The sequence below is a fragment of the Thunnus thynnus genome, chromosome 3, assembly GCF_963924715.1.
Source record: "Thunnus thynnus chromosome 3, fThuThy2.1, whole genome shotgun sequence".
NCBI classification, from domain to species: domain Eukaryota; kingdom Metazoa; phylum Chordata; class Actinopteri; order Scombriformes; family Scombridae; genus Thunnus; species Thunnus thynnus.
The window spans coordinates 33,302,524-33,320,598 of record NC_089519.1 but is presented as its reverse complement, the minus strand read 5'-3'; the positions used below and the strand labels follow the sequence as shown (position 1 = coordinate 33,320,598).

At 38.0% G+C, this 18,075-nt stretch overlaps 1 protein-coding gene across 2 annotated transcripts; it reads right to left on the bottom strand.

The window, feature by feature from the left end:
• Nucleotides 1-6,050: 6,050 nt before the first annotated feature.
• Nucleotides 6,051-15,770, bottom strand: atpv0e2 (ATPase H+ transporting V0 subunit e2). Of its 2 annotated transcripts, XM_067585456.1 has the most exons (5): nucleotides 15,537-15,770; nucleotides 13,781-13,828; nucleotides 10,126-10,224; nucleotides 9,453-9,468; nucleotides 6,051-9,061 (listed from the first exon to the last, which is right to left on the bottom strand). In XM_067585456.1, the coding sequence occupies exons 1-3, from the start codon at nucleotides 15,638-15,640 to the stop codon at nucleotides 10,131-10,133; spliced, it is 246 nt and encodes an 81-aa protein (XP_067441557.1). In that variant the 5' UTR covers nucleotides 15,641-15,770; the 3' UTR covers nucleotides 6,051-9,061; nucleotides 9,453-9,468; nucleotides 10,126-10,130. The 2 variants fall into 2 exon arrangements, with proteins under 2 accessions (XP_067441557.1, XP_067441556.1); XM_067585455.1 differs by lacking the exon at nucleotides 9,453-9,468 and having other exon boundaries at nucleotides 15,537-15,768.
• Nucleotides 15,771-18,075: the final 2,305 nt, after the last annotated feature.

Here is an 18,075-nt window from a genome sequence, read left to right as displayed (position 1 = left end):
TATATGAAAAAAGCAATGTAACATTCAGGGTTAGGGTTAGCTCAAACTATCAGTTTTAAAGTGGACACGAGTGGTGGAAAGTAACTAAGTACATTTACTCAAGTACAATTTTGGGGTACTTGTACTTTATTGAGTATTTCCATGTGATGCTACTTGATACTTCCACTCCACTACATTTATTTGACAGCTGTAGTTACTTTTCAGATGAAGATTTGATACAATGGATAATATAACAAGCTTTTAAAATACAACACATTGTTAAAGATGAAACCAGTGGTTTCCAACCTTTCTTTCTTTTGACGTCTTACAAAAAGCAGTGTGTAGTCGGGGTCACATTTCACATGTCTATGAGTTGTTAACAGCTCCACCAAATAGTGATTTTTCCCTCTAAACTTCTCACATGCTTTCATTTCAATAAATGTCCAAATGATCCAATATTTCACCAAAAATCAAAGACCAGAGAAAAAGTCCAAAAACTGAAAACAGATTTGTGTATCAGAACTTTGTTTTTTCTTCTTTCCTCTCCCATTAATCATCTCACAACCCCTCAGATTTATCTGCTGACCCTTTGGAGGGGCCCCGACCCCTAGGTTGGGAACCACTGGACTAAACTAGCTAACTGTATATAAAGTAGTTGAAACAGCTACAACAGTAGCATGCTGCTCTAACACTGATGATTCAGTATTGATAATCTAATGATGTCATGTATAATAATATATCAGTCAGAGGGACAAAATGAGTACTATTACTTCAGGAGGACTTTTCATGCAGGACTTTTACTTGTAATGGAGTATTTTTACATCGCTGCACTGGTACTTTTACTTTAAATATAGAGCAGACTTTAAATATATCAATTATAATAATTGATTTAGTTAATTTTAATTTAGACTAAAATTGTAGTACAGGAATCCAAGATATATGTTTGAAGTAATTCAGTGTTCATATGTTTATAAAGGCATGGCTACAGCAGGCACTTCATTTAATGTTCAGTTATAAATCTGATAGCTGACTTCCAGTTACCGTTAAGGGCATTTTACACCAATGTGTTTGATGAGCCTCTATGAAGCTGCTTTTTTCTTTGATCAAACTTGCAGTCAGATGCAAACATCTACATGTTGCTGCATGACCCAACGATCTTTATGCCACATTTACAAGCTAGCAACACTAGACGGATGATCAGGTTGTATCATGCTTTAAGACCCACACAGCTTTTATACCTACAGCAACTGTGGGTATAAAAGCTGTCAATTAAAGCTTGAAATGATCCTTAAGTATATTATTTGTACCCTTATTATCAAGTATTATCCATTTTTACATACACTTGAGTCTTTTATCTTATCTAAACTTCAATATATCTTTCTTAAGTCATATCATTTATACTCATCGTAGTTACCTTTTCAATATCTGGTTGTATTTGCCAAGTATTTCGAATTGTCAGGTATATTTGCTGAGTGAGCCAAAACAGACACTTAATTTCCCAGAAAACATACATATCATGATATACCTGTATATTGATATTGTAATATAAAATTCAGTATACCATCATAAATTATTTTATCCATATTACCCACTCCTAGTAGTTAATGATAATAAATATTTGCATTTATGTTTATATCTTACTCGCAATCCTTCAATAACCAAATGTGAGGAATCCTTATCAAAAATGTTTACATTAAATTGTTTTGGCAGCATGAAGACGGATTAAAATATGCATCAACAGTCTTGCAGCTGCTCCCTTGTGATGAATAGAAACAGCCATCTATAGCAATGTTATTTAGGCCAGCTCATATAGCTGTTTGCATAAGGATAGTTAAATCTTAATGCACTGCTGGAGTAAAGTAGGTTGACATGACGCATGAGAACATTAAGCCCCATTTATGAATATTACAGAGGATAAGCTGTGTGGTGTTTGTGTTCATCTGAGTCTGTCCATCGTAAAGCCCATATGTGTTGGCCTGTAGGCTGTTTGTGTGTGTCATTAAACAGTGTATATTAATTTGGCATTCATCTAACAGAAATGTGGGTCAAGGCTTGGATAGATCATACAAACACTGGATGAATATAACAGTGTTATCACTTTATCATCTTTCTTCCTCCCGTGTGACTAGAGGCTAGCATAATCCATTATGTCTCTCTAAAAAGTGTGTCTTTTTTAAAATGTCATGTAGAATTAATGGGTTGTTTACTCATTAGTGTGCATTCATAGTGAGGCTGCCGTGCCGCACCATCACTCACTCATTTGCAGCTGTAAATTATAGATGGATGTTTGTCCTCCTAGATGGTAATGAAATAAGAGTAATTATATAAAACACCTTAATGCTAACCACAGGCTCAGTACAAATGGTTGTGTGTTGCAGGTACAGTATCCATACTTCTTACTTTCTTTGCTTGTCCACTGTGCACATTTACATCTTTAGCTCTGTAGGTCTGAATTGCTGCTCCTACTTTTCTTGTCTGTAGGTGGTGCAGGTTGGACTGGAACTTCAGGTCCAGAACTGCAGCTTTGATTATGGGACTCCCTAAAAACTTGGTATTTCACCTGGATGGGTGTGGCTTTGCAGAATGTAGCAGTGCATGCTTCGGCGAGCTCCGCAACCGTCTCAGCATGTGCTCTGAGTGCACGTTTATGAGTTTTCCACGATGCAGGGTGAGTAACATTAGTTTTGTACAAATAATGTAGGTTACTACTTTTAATTTGCACTATCCAGTGACGCTAACATTAGATCGTCATAACATGTCCCCCACATCATGTGCTATGAAAATATTGGATGAAATTTACTGGCTAGCTAATGTTAGCTAACTGTTAACAAGCTAACTTTACGTTAAAAGGTTTCCTTTGTAAACAAGCCTCGCGTGGGGGAGCAAAAATCCAAGTGTATCTTCGTAAATCAATCATGTGCCATGAAAATATTGGATGAAATTTACTGGCTAGCTAACATTAGCTAACTGTTAACAAGCTAACTTTACGTTAAAAGGTTTCCTTTGTCAACAAGCCTCACATGTGGGAGCAAAAATCTAAGTGTATTTTCGTAAATCAATGATCACAAAAAACTATAAATTATCTCAGTTTGAAGTTACAATTAGAGGTGAGTTCTCCTGTAGGTTTAATCTTAGGGTTAAGGCAAAGATTAACAACTTTTTACATTACAGTTTTGCTAGCTTATCCAAAAAGTGACAAGACAACCCAATGCGAGCCATCGAGAACGTGCAACAGGCAAACAACACTCTTTGTGACGCAGGACATAAAACACTGCTGCCAGGTGAAATACCAAGTTTTTAGGGAGTCCCCTCTGATTATATTGTTTGGGCCTGGTTTCTAGTGTTTCACAATAGTGACAATGTGTTCTTGTTAGATACCATACAGTCAGTTATGATGGGGGAGTCTATAAACCCTGCAATGGAATTCTATTTCCAAATTTGATCTATTTAAATTTGTGTGCAAATCAGTTCCTCTTTTTTTAATATGACAAGTTTCAGTAGAGATCTTGAGGTGTAAATGATGTTTGTGAGTCTTTTCTGCTTTTCTGCCTTGACAAAATTCTGAACAAATGTGAAATCATTTTTTGTTTGCAATGAAAGTAGTCAAATTTAATGACGAATATATGCACTGATTATGAGCTATAAGAGCAGTCTTTAAGAGCAAATCAACTTTTTTACGAGCAGGTAAAGGTGTCTTACCTTTCAGTATTTTTCTATCCAGCTCTTCCAGCTTTCCACTTTGAAAGGAAGTTGATTTATTGAGGGAAAAGCTTCCTAAAGCTCATTCCTCAATTTGACAAGTGAGTAAATATTTTGGCCAAACATTTTAAATGGTCCCTTATGCAGTCTTGGATTTTTAACCATGCTAATGGCACAGCTATTGGGATGGCAATGTCAGTCGGTCCACCACTTTTCAGTCCACAGACTGAAATGTCTCGACAACTATTAGTTAGATTGCCATGATATTTTGTACATTGACATTCATGGTCCCAAGAGCATGAACCCTACTGCCTTTGGTGATCCTCTGACCTTTCCTCTGGCGCCACCATGAAGTTGACATTTGTGGTTCAGAGTGAAATATCTTGACTACGAGATGGATTGCCCTGAAATTTACAACAGATATTCAAGCTCTCCAGAGGACACAACGACACGTGATCCACTGACTTTTACTCCAGTGCCACCAGTAGGTCAAAGTTCTCACTTGTACTGTAATATATTGCAACATCTATCTGACAGGATGGCACAAAATTTGGTTTGCACATTCATGGTTCCCAGACCATGTATTCTAATGACTTTTTCTCTTTTTCTCTGACTTTTCTTCTAGTGCCACCATGAGGTTGATTTTTGAGCTCTTTGCTGAAATATCTCAACAACTATTAGATGGAACTATTAGATTAGATGCTGTGAAAATTGGTGCACACATTCATGAATTATAACTTAATGACATCTAGCACCATCATCTGGTCAAAAGGTATAGTCAAAATTAATTTTGTTCAATAGTTTAGTTTAAAACCAGACAACTGCAAAACTGTTGACATTCCCATTAGCCTTGTCTCTACTTTGTATTTAGTGCTAATCGGTGAAGATGGTAAACATTACACCTAAACATGATGCTAGCATTATCATTGTGAGTATGTTCGCATGCTGATGTGAACATGTAACTCAAGTATAGCCTCACAGAGGCCGATAGCATGGCTGTAGACTGTTAGGGCCAGGTTATGCTCAAAAAGAATAGTTTATATGACATGATGTCTTATAATGTCAGAAATCAAATGTTTTTATAGCTGTTCTGAAGCGCCACACTCGAAGGCAGAGTGAAAAGCCTATGCAACATCATGTAAATATTCTCATAGAAGGCATTTATAGTGTTGCACTTGGTTTTCCATGTGAAAACTGACAGAAATAGTTGTGTCAAGAATGAAAAAAGAGAGCTTGGGAGAGAAGTTAAAACCTTTTCTTCTTTCTCACCTTTGCACAGCATGAAGTGGGTGTTCATGTTGAATCGTTGGTTTCAAAAAGTACAGGAAGTCAATCACAGGAAAGGGGGAGGAAGTTTCCGAAGCTATTTGACCATCCAACAAGCAGTTCTGACGGAATATAAACCAGCCTTTAGTCCTGTTAGGTTTTCCTTAGGAAAAGTTTCAGCTAAATGCCTGCACCTGACAGAAGTATGTATGAATCATCCATGTCTCGTGTGAGGACGTTGACCTTGTCCTTGATTACCAAGGTAACTTAGTCCTTCACCAGCGGCCTCTCTGTCTTTCTAAAATCAACAGGGATACGTCAGGAAGGTCAACAATTTTTCCTTTTTTTACCACCATTTAAAATGTTCTCATTTGGACTCTAAGTGATACAGTTAACCTCCAATAAACCTTCTCCATACCACTGATGTTCACCAGAAAGGATCATTTTATGGGGTGTTCATTCATTTTCAATTGAAACATGCATTCCAGTTTGCTCCGGAAGAATGTTAATAATGTCAACGGCGTAGCAGGATTGTATGAGACAAAATGTTTTTTTTATTCAGTGTTTCACATACAATGCCACTCACATAGAAGCATTTACTTTACACTAATACAAGGTTACATGTACAATCTCATCCTCACCAACAATTAAATCTGTGATTAGGACTTTTGTTACCATGGTGACTCTTACCACACTAAAAAAAAAAAAAAAATCTATCCCCATCTCCATCTATGGTGCCAGGAATATTTAATGGATAAACTGCAGACAGTTATTAAAATAACTGAACACAGAAAAATCAGAAAAGGAAAATAAAACCAAGAATTTGTCATTTTAGGGCATGTTTGGAAGGGATTAGGGTGGAGTGTTCACTGCCTCAGTTTGTTTGGATTACTAAGAACTGAGAACAATGCCATTTGCTGCCCGATGGTTCAATGACACTGAAAAATGTGACTTTTGCAAACTATAGCACGTTTCATTTTGAGTTGGATTGGGAATGTCAGGGTTCAACTGGGTTAGAAATCTATTTGCTTGAAGGCAGTTTTTACTTGCGCCTATACAAATGGTTTTATTTAGTAGTGGTTATCAAATAACAACAAAGACTAAAGTTAATTGTCATGTTTAATCTTTATTTAAGTAAATGAAACAGAACAAGGACACAGAGTGTCATAGATGTGAAGCAATGCTATGACACTCTATAAAGCAATGGTATGACCCATCCCCTATACTTCACTGAATACTCAATTCCTCAGATCAGCCCAGTTTCTTTCAAATAATGGAACTGACTCCCTAACATGACGGCAAATACATTTTTTAGGCTCATTTCTTTCACTCCAAGCTTCTTGATTTCTCTGTTTAATATTTCTGGAAAGCATTTAAAAATTACATGCACCACTGGTTCCTCTATTTGACAGTGCTCACACGATCCTGAGGGATGTTTGTTTCACGCATCACACTACTAGCCTACTCGATCCTTGATTGACCAATGGTGCACGCCAATATTCTCCAATGCCTGCAAGAGGAGGGGGCTCAGCTGTGTGCCAGAGAACGAGAACATAATTAATGATACCACGATGATGGAAAAAAAATGATTGAAACATTTATTATACTATTATTTTTTCACTTTTTGTTTTTACCACTTGCCTGATCGGGCAAGTGAGTTACTAGTGAGATTTACTAGCCCGATGTGGCGTTTTACTTGCTCCAGGCAATCGGGCAAGCCTTATTATTGAATCATGGGTATAATTCAAACCAACTACAGGAAACAAACCCAAAACAAAATGATTTATGGGTACATCTAATAGCAAGCAGTAAATGATTGCATAGCCTGAAGTGAGAGCAAAACCACAGTGTGGACTGATGCTCATATTGAGCTTTTTCCTCATGTATTCTGGTATGAACACAAGAGAGGAAAACACAACACTGAGCTTAAGTTACAAGACTTGGTATCAGATTTATTTTAACTCTCCGCCAACACCAACATCTCTAGCCTGGCAGGTTGATCGAATACCAAAACTGTCCAATAACTGAGACCTTGTGACTTCTGTTTACAAGCTCTGGTTCCATTGAAATTGGACAAAGTCAAATTTAATATCACGATTCTTTTCTGGGATGGGAAAGCTGACTTTGTAGGTGTGATCACATCCTTTTTAACACGCGTCCCCATTTGTGTAACAGAGTACACAGGGTGTGTATCTGCGTGCCACTACCACAACTACCGAAGAGGGCTGGAGGAAAAGATACAACGCAATTTGGTCTTTCTAAAAAGTAGCTGTATATTGATTTTGATTCTTTTTGGCTGAAGCAAAGTGGTTTTAGAAAGGAGGGCGGGGAGGGAGAGTGCGAGGGAGGAGTGGGGGGAGGGGGGAGGTTCTCAGGGTTGGAGATTAGAAGTGGAGGAGGGAGGTATAGTTGTGGTAGTGGCTGGCAGCTGAGACTAAATGCTCTCTGATGAATCGGGAGGACGCATGTGTGTCAAACCAGCATCTTATTCAAGGCAGATTTAAAAAAAAAAAAAAAGTTGTTAATGATGAAACAGGTTACTTTTTCGAGGCAAGTTCGGTTTATCTTAGAAGGTGGAAGGAACGTAACACTTTATTATGTGGGTGTTCATTGGTACCCAAGAAGAACCTCTAACTTTGGCAGTGTTGGCGACTTCCTGTCCAACACTTTCAAGAGATTAACAAAATTTCTGGCCTTGAAAACATTGCCCAAGCATCATCATTGTGCTTTCAGACTGCTAAGCCAATGGCATTTCAGTGACAGACAGGGTGATGGAACTACTGTTTGTGATCAGCAACACCTGTCGCTCTGACGGAGGCCACAGCGGTCCACAGAGATAACCATGACGTCTGGCAACTGACCTTTCCAGGTGAAGTCAATATGAAAAGACATTACCTTCCCCCACACTCAAACGCATGTGCACAGATTAACACAATGTACTGCACGATACAGGGAAGCTCAGCTATGACTGTAACAACAGTCCAGCCCAGTCACAGTTATTAACTACAATGATTAGTCTTCATTTGAATCACCGCACTTTTGGGATTTGAAACTAACATTTTGATTGTGTCCTGAAGCATCATTTTTTGGGGGGAAATAAAAATGGTAAAATTTAAAAGATACTTGATATTAACTCCAAATCTATCAACATCTTCAATCCAAAAGCATATCCCCACTGTACAACCTACAGTACATCTGTACCCGAGCAGGCAAGAATGGGCGAGCTCTCATCAAAAGGGGTTGAGTGGTAAAGGACTGAATTGGGCGATGAGATCACCATGGCAACGAGGACCTCCACGGTGTAGAGCATGAGGGGAATGTGGGAGGGAGTTTCATGCTGAAGTGGTCTAAAGTGGAGGGAATCGCTCTTCACTTCTACGGTTTTGGGAGATTCTCATGGCCTCGGTCCAAGCACTCACAGTAATGAACTCTTCACACACACACACGCGCACTCACGCACACACACACGATTACATCACAGATAATAACAGTTATATAACAAGACCGTGTGGACACTGATGTAATTACAATGAGCTTACATCAGTGTCTGCGGACCAAAATAAATACAAACACTTAGAAATGTATGTTCCCTGAAGACAGCAACACAAAACCAAAAAAAAAAAAAAAAAAAAAAAATGTAAACAAACACGGAGTAAACTAAAGTACTGAAGGATTGCACATTTCAGAGATGGGAGATTAATATCTACTCCTAACAGATAATGTCATGGTTTCACTGGTAATCATTGAACATAAAAAGAACACTCAAAGTTTTCATCATTTTTGATTTGATCATAAATCCTGCCACATATAACTTGAAACTGCGTGCACTGCGTTCAGTTACACATTTTAAAACCCACAACACATGTCTTGATAAAATCTAAATCTTAAATTCCAGATACTCGGCATGATTCTTAATATTCCGTAAGGTTGCAAAGAAAACCGACACTGACTTTTGAGTTATAAAAAAACTGCCACATATGAAATGTTCCATAAATTATGCAGATTGGAGGTGTGTGTGTGTGTGGGTGTGGGTGTGTTTAATGGTTAGGCATTACGTTGAAATTAAGTCCACCAAACCAGGGGATAGGAATGATGAGAGGCATCACGTCACGTAGTCCTGAAACAAATGGAAAGAGAGAAAGAGAAAGTGAATTTCAGCATAGGCAGAATTATCTTAAATTTTCTTGACCGTGAACATTGACCATCGGCTGTGAGGGTAAAAGAAAAAATGAGAAAAAGCACATTTGTGAATGCAAACAGAAGCCCCTTTCAGAAAGCTCAGAGTACTGCGTGGTACAAAAGCATCAGGGGCTCGGGGCAAACACACCTTTGAAAATTCACAAAAGTGAAAAGCTCAGTGATTTTTGCATATCATTGAGCTCATTTCTTTTCATGGGGTTGATAAATATTCACGCCTGAGTTAGTGGCACGCATTCTTTTTCCACTGCAGTCTGAGAGAGACAAATGGAGCTGTTTTTGATTTGCAAACAGTCAAGTACAGTACGTACCGTGAAGGAGCAGAAACTGTTGGTGCAGAGCAGCAAGCAGAATATGAAAAACACAAAAATTAAAATGGTTTCTCATTATCTTTAAAATATCTGCATTTTTTTCTTACTATTTGCTCCCCTTTTTTGTGAAATAGCTGCTAGTATTATTTTAGTTCTACCCTCACCTTAAAGGTCCAATTAGGATTCTGGTCTTTCCAGATACATAAAGTAAGAGTTTAAAGCCGCTATGTGTAGAATTTTTATGTGATTATATAACCACTGGGGGGCACCAAAGACTGACATTTTAAAATTCTACACATTTAAGTAAAATTAGCATTTAGTTTTATTATTGTCATCATAATTTAAAGTACGGGCCTGGTATTGCTGATGTAAACAAACCTTAATCAGCACTAAAAATGACATAAAAAGTATAAATTATGTTACATTGTCTAGTGTAGGGAATGTGACAGTAAGTCAGGTTTGTTAATCAAACTCAATAGGTACGCGTAAAAAAGTGAGTGGTTCTGGGACACTGCTACACACTATCAAGCTTTCTCCGTGTTGTGAGCCCAATTCAACTACCCGTTACAGAGAAGGCACTTCAATGATGGCCACACAGACGTTGGTTTCTGCCTCTTTCGTTTACATTTAGATCACAGTTTGTATCGTTAAGTTTTATTCTGACAAACCTCACCTTGTTTACTCCCAGAAGTAGCGCAGGTACCATATAGTTTCATTCTTCAGTTGAGGGCCGAACAGAGGGTTGGCCTGCGCCAGAATCGCTATCAACCAACTGAGGAGACAGAGAGGAAAAGGTTATCAACAAGAATGATCTGTTATGTTAATATATAGTCACATTCTATTATTAATATCCTTTTAAAAATTAAATCAGATTTTGTTGCTGTAGTTTGGGACAATATTTCAAAAAATTATCCTAATATTATACTCACTATCGATGTAGAGATAGAAGACAAGAACACTACACAGGAAAACATATTTATAACAAGTCCATAGACTCAACTAACTACAAAAGGAGGTCTAAAGGTGAACATCAATTTATTGATGCTTGGCGATTGCAATGCAAAGCTACATCTGAGTTCAACTTGCAGGCTGACCTGGAGAAGTCACACACTGACGAGGAAAAGTAATGTATATGGATAAATCAAGCATTTTTAAGGCCAAGAGTTCCTTGGCTCCTTTGGACTCTCTAGTAAAACAGTTTCCACTGGAGCACTCATGTCCACGATCTCTACAGTCATGGAAGTGAATACAATGCTAATATACAGTATCTATAGGTATATTAGCTAAAATAACAACAAGTAAGTGTAGAAATGATGAGTTCCTTGTGTATTTAGTGGACTTTAAGTTAAACAAATCATTAGCCACCTAAATAGCACCTTTGGATCACCTGTTCCATGTGTTTTTCAGGTAAGGTTTTGGCCCATTGAGCTGTGGCCTTCATTGGCATTAGCCATGAATAAATGCTTTTTTCTTCTGTTCAGAAAACTGCAAATGCTTTGACCTGTTTCTTTATTAACTGATGGTCAGAAGGGTTCATTTTAGTGTTTTGATTCATGCTTTTAGCAGTGATGACTTAGCTAGTAGCTGATAGCAACTGACATGCTAGCTTGATGTAGCATATGTTGTACTTTTGTTAATGAAAGCTAATCTGATTGTTTCTGTGTGTTAATTCAAGCTAGCTAATAGGCTAAATGCTAATGCCCCACACTAAGGAGACATTACTACATTATGGGTTGAACTTATTGATTGCCTGATTGATGTCTTTTATTCGTCATTTTGTTATATTTCATGTTTGTTAATTCCTTGTCTTTGATGTCTAGAACCACAAACTCAGCACAGCAAGATTTCTGGAATAAAGCTAGTTTGAGTAGTGCATAAGGTGGGTGCGTAGACAAAGACAAGGATGTCAGCAATAATTATCACATTTTGTTGGATATCTTAATTGCGACTGGAGAATCTGTAGGAGTGATACTACTCAGTAATTGGTTAAAGTTCATTAAATCAGCACCCAGGTTGTAAAATACTGGTGGTACTGGTTTTCCTTAAACAAGATTGCACACCAACACAAGTAATAGTAATAAGAAAAGCAACATTTGTTGTCATAATTGTATCAGTTGAAGTAGCAGCAGTAATATTGATGAAATATGATGCATGTTTTAAGGCTTCTACAGTGTTCACCAAATGAGAATTAAGACATTTTTAACACCACATAGACTGTAATTAAATGCTTTTTTCGCTGACATACTGGTCAAAGAATGATGGAAAACCAGTCAGGACAACAAAGCCTGCAATTATTTGTACAGTGCATGAATCTGTTAACATGTATCACATTGCTGTCTGTTCTTCTCATCTGTATATAACAATAATTCCTTGTAATATAGTTAATCAAACATGAAAAACGATGGATTAAATAATTAAAAAATAATTAGAATTTTTTTGCTTAATTTTACACTCGCCCAGTCTGAGTGGATGAGCTTCCTAGCTACTGTAGCTAGCAGTAGTGACAGTGTTTTCTACAGGTCTGACAGGGCTGACTGAAACACCACAAAAAAGGATTTAACAGCTTCCTGCAGCTCAATCCACTGTCCCACCAGCCTCACTCATAGTTTAATGGCTGAAAAAATATTCAAGAATCTTGTAAATGAAATTCAGATTTTAATACTTTCGAAGGCCTTTTTTTGAGGGACGTAAATTCAATGTTTTTTAAGTCTTTCCAAGACCTGCAGATACCTGGATGTTCACACAGCTTGTTATTGATCTATTATGACTTTATTAGTATTTAAAGGAACATAAAATTGACACAGCAAGAAAAAGAACTCATACACAACATGAAAGACACTAGAAAGGAGCTACAAAGGAACAACTGAAAGGTATGTTGATAGGGCCAGACTGTGTGTTACATAAAAGCATGGTCTGATATAACAAGTGATTTTATCAATTCATCAACTGTGTCGCCCTAAGGGTCTCAATTAAGTAATCCTTCCTTTTCTATATATCCTACGCAGTAAAATCAATCCATTCATCATCATTTGAGTTGGGGCTCCATCTAGTGGTGGAATAATAACCCATCATGCACATCCCTTTTCCAAGATACAGAATGTCCAGGATATGTTTTAGTATTTTCCCAAGAAATTGGTTGTATTAGTGTTCACTGAAGACTAATTGTTTATAGCACAGTGGCCAGTTTTTTCTGTGAATACACACGTATAACCAAAGTATCTTCATGGATTAGTTAGGAAACCGTTTAGGTGTTTATTAATCCTACCTCTTCTGTGATCAGGCATCATCATGTCACTGACTGTCCTGCTTAACCCCTCATTATCACATCGCTCAGTTCTGGGTTCCCCCCTGCCTGAGGTTTAGTGCTCTTCCTCATTCTTCATCTGTTCTATGCAAATCCTGGAAATGAACTCCTTTCTCCTTAAGTACTCTGTATTCCTCCACCACCATTACCACCTGTCATGTTTAAAGAAAGTCTGGTTGGAGTTTCTCGGGCCATTTATTTGATTTCAAATTGCAAATTGTATTAACACCAGATTTTTTGTGTCAAGGCTTGATGAGCCCATTGGACCTCAAGTGTTAACTACCGATCCGAGCGGCTCATGATCCTCAGACTGCCTTCTGGTAATGAATTAAACTGGATATGATTTCTCCAGGATCAACTGTTCTGGTCTGTAATTTAGTCTTTTAGTTGTTTCTTTCTCTGTTTTGTCACCATGATGTTGGTTTGTAATTTATGGTCCTCCGCCTTGCTGACAGTCTGGCCTTGAGCTTGTGAGGATGTTGCAGTCTTCGCCTCTGATTAGCATCTGCAACTAGTTTTCATTTTTCCTTCATGTCTCTTCCAACATCCACTTGGAAATGTGCAAGAGTCTTGTTTGAAATCTTGGAGATTCTTCAGGATTGACGTTATTTAATGGAATAACTCTCCGGCAATGTCTCTCTTCTCTGAATGTTGTCTTGCAAGAAACTATTTCGTTTTCTCAGGCCTCCGTCTCATGTCTCTAGGCTGTTAAATTCTAATTTTTCGGCTTTCTTCAAGCCATGTGACTTGTTCTTGATCTTCCCTTATCATTTCTATCATGCATAGTTACTGAACTGTGAGGAACATTTGTAGAAACCAGCTGGAGCACAGCTTGTAACTGCTGTACGCTTCCATTTTATACAAAAGCAGTGGAAAAACTACATTGATTCATAACGGACAGAGGAAACACTCTGAACTTGTGGCGTTTTGTATCGTTGAGCAGCAATAATCAAAGCTACAGGTTCACGACAGCAACAACAACAGCTTTACACCACAGATGAATAGAATAAGAGTTTATACTCACAACAGGTAGCAGCAGACAGCTGTGAGGATCAGACTGGTGACGATCACACTGTCAAAGAGAACAGAGAGAGAGTCACAATCACACAGCTCTGTCCAAACATGCACAACAGCAATTCAATATAACAATCAATCATCTCGTATCATAACAACATTTTTAATATTGAGATATAGTGTTCACAGTTCTCATGACTAAAGTTCATCAGATCTCGTATACTTAATAAAACATATTGTTCAGGAAATATATGATTTTGTTTGAATAAAACATTAGAAAAAAACCATTTAACTCAATGGAATCAATTGAGTTTCTGTTTGCCTTTTGAATACTTTAATGAACATCAATACATACTTGTATGAAGATAGTGCAATGATAGTTAATATTAGTTTACTTATTATTTAGTCTACATGTCCCACGCCTAATTTAAAGAAGCAATGCACCACATTTTTCACCAAATATCATTTATACCAAGGTAGTTATCCCTTATATCACTGGTTGTGTGAGGCATTTGAGGGCAACGTTGCAAATTATTTTGCAGGACCAGTTTATGGAAATATTGGATTTAAAGAACTATTATCTGAATGTGATGAGGTACCTTTATTTTTCAGGTATTTACTGGGGCTGCAATTAACTATTAGCTATTTTTATTACCAAATAATCTGCCAATTATTCTCTTGATTAATCATTCAGTCTGTAAAATGTTAAAAAATAGTAAAAATATGCGTTTTGAGTTTGCTTGTTTAGTCCAACCAACAGTCCAAAACCCAAAGATATTCAAATTACTGACATTTATACAAAGAAGAGCAGCAAAACCTCACATTTGAGGAGGAGAAACCAGACAATATTGGGTTTCCTCGCTTGAAAAACGACTGAGCAGATTAATCGATTATTGGAATAGTTGCAGAGTCATTTCCTGTTGATCAACTAATCATTGGATTGCTAGTATTTACTTTAATGAATAAGCCAAACACTTACATCACTGTGATTGTTGCGTCTATTAACAGTTTTGCGATTAGATTTTCAGAAAAATGACTGTATCACAATACCTATATATCAATATCACAACATAAAACAATGCACGTAAAATAGTATAATGTATAATAATCTGTTTTCCAAACTGATAATGCAACAAATTTCTATCATATTGCAAAGCAATAAGAAACTCCGGTTATCAAAACAAATGCAGTGTGGTAAAAGACACAATATTTCCCTCTGAAATAAAGCAGCCAGAGGAAGTGTCTCACAAAACAAATATTACAAGAAATTTACTAGTATCTCATTACTAGTTTACTTGAGAAAAGCACCTCTGATAAAATTAATTGATTAACCTGACTATTATCTGAAAGCTTGACTGCCTGTGATCCGCTATAACGGACTCAGCATCACTGTTATTCCCACGTAGTACAGGACTCACAATTTGGACATTTTAACACCCAATACAACAAATGTATCCCCACACTGGAGTCTAAATGATCTTTTCATGTTTACTTCTTATAGATTTGACCTTTTAACCTTACTGCTGCTGTATGTAGGCTAAAGGATGGATGGGGTGGACGCAGGATGACGCGCACGGCGGCCTCCCATCACATGAGCAGCGGATACTCGTGTATTTGTGAAGCCGCTATACGACCGACTACAGACTGACTTTGAATAATACATAAGTCGTCTAGTATCTGCATTTGGCTGTAAGTGTATAAAACGAGAGCAAACACCAAATCGTCGCCGTTAATTGCAGCCAATTAACGGTAGCTTGTCCACCTACCCCCGGTTGGGTCCTTTGGGCACTAAAAACGGAGCAACGACCCCCACCAGCGCCCACAGCGTGGTGAAGCAGATCATCGGCAGGGCGAGAGAGTGAGACACCATGGCTCCAGTCCGCAGAAAACCGCAGATATATAGGAATTAATCTCGATTTGTCCTGTTCGAGATAAAGCGCATCAATGGCTGCTGAGCCAGCCCGTCGCTTCCACTATGTCCCCGCCCAACTAAGCTGACGCGGTACGTGATTGGTCGAGGCTCGGGAGATAGCGGTTTCTGATTGGTGCAGCAGGCTGCCTTTCAGTATTACAGCAGGAGGGATTGGACGGGTGCTCGTGCCAGCGGATTGCAGGCTAGTGTTTTTGTTTTTTTTCCCTCATCTTCATTTCAAATACTTTGATCCATCATCTTTTGATGTTATTGCGTTATTTTTGTCTTTTCATCGCCCCTACTCTGCCTCTGATTGGCTCTGACCCTGATATTCTTACCTTAACTCTAACCAAGTCATTTCAATTCAATTCAGTTTTATTAAATTCAGTTCAATTCAATTCAGTGGGGCTTTATTGGCTTGAAGGTTTCAAGAACAATGTTGACAAAGTATCAAGTACAATTAGTCCAATGATTTGGATGGTTCACAATAACGGTAATATGAATATTAACACAACATTAAGACTGATATATATTAAAGGGACAGAACTCCTCATGCACAGCCAGTATTTTCAGACAGGTGCTGGTCGGTCGCAGGAACATATAAAGGTGAAAATCAAAATTAACCACCACACACTGTAATGACTTTACTGTGACTTTATCAAGAGTGAACAACGCGTTTCGCCTGTAGCTTCTTCAGGTTCGCTCAGTACAACTGCTGAGTACTCACAGGTGTGATAAATACATCTGAGTCACATGACTAATGATCACAGTCTTCATTTTCTCAAACATTTTACAAAGGGCACAAAAATGAAAATATACATATTACAAAAAACATGACGTGATTAATGTTGCACAAAGTTACAAGGATTACACCATTTTATATAATTAAACTTCATCCCGTAAACAACTGACTGAATAGGACGAGTAAAATTCCCTAAGCAGAATGGACTACAGGTCCTACAGCTGTCCCTCTACATCACTAAATGGGAAGGGTTAGTGCCAGGGGACCTAGTGGCTCATCTCTCCCTAAGAGTCCAAATAGCCTGTGGAGAGAAATACAAGTTAATATTTACATATCTCAGACAAAAACTCAAATCCTGTGTTTCATAAAGTTAACATTCTCATATCACAGAAAGAGCTCAAATACTATGTATCATATGGTTAACATTCTCAATGCCGATAAATTTGTAGCCGACCCATAGTTTTTCTCCTTGTAGTGTCAAGCAACGGCATAATCCATATTATCATTTCTAATGGCAGCCTTATGTTCAGCAACTCTTAGTTTGAGATGGCGCTTTGTTTGGCCTACATACATTAAGCCACATGGGTATTTCAAGATGTTTATGACATGTGTAGAGAGACAGTTAATGAATTCTTTTATGTCATATTTCTTTCCTGTATGAGGGTGATCAAATGTCTTGGTATCAAGTGTGTTTGGACATTGTGCACATTTTCCACGTCTATAATTTCCATACACTTGTTGAGAAAGCCGATTAGTTTGTATAGGTTCCTTATACATAGAACTGACAACAGTATCTCTGACATTTCTGCCTCTTTTGAAGCAGAAATGAGGTCTAGAGGATGACAAATGATTTAAACTAGGGTCACATTCTAGGATTTTCCAGTGTTTGTCTATAATCTGTTTGACTTGCATAGATAGCCGTACAATATTCAGAAACAAAAGTTACTCTCCCTATCCACATTGTTAGCTCCTGATATATATTAATTAGATATATACAGCATATCCTATGCATGTATTTGTGTGTGTGTGTGTGTGTGTGTGTGTGTGTGTGTGTGTGTGTGTGAGAGAGAGAGAGAGAGAGAGAGAGAGAGAGAGAGAGAGAGAGAGAGAGAGAGAGAGAGAGAGAGAGTGAATGTGAGTGATGATGAAGGGTTTATGTTTAGGGAAGGATGAAGGGGTACAGTAGCCATATTGAAATGAATCCCCAGTAATGTCATGGATGGTGTGTGTGTGTGTGTGTGTGTGTGTGTGTGTGTGTGTGTGTGTGTGTGTGAATGCATGCATGTGTTGTGTGTGTCAAGGTCATTCACTGGCCCTCAGGTTATGTTATGTTGAATTACAGAGTTGAACTTGTTAAAGTAAATGTTCCTTCTTTCATTGAATGTTTTACATTGCAGGAGGAAGCGCATCTCTGTCTCAGCCTCACCTGTCAAACACTGACCACATATTCTGTTTTCTTTTGGTTGCCGTGGTTTTTTTGTGTCGTTTCGATAGCCATTCATTGCATTTGCGGTCACTGAGCTTGTACTGTCTCTGCTTTCTATCTTTGATCCATCACTTCACTCCTCATGCCAAAACCTAACCAACCTGACCAACCTAACCGACCTAACCAACCTGACCAACAACGGCAACGAGTAGCCAATCAGAGGCA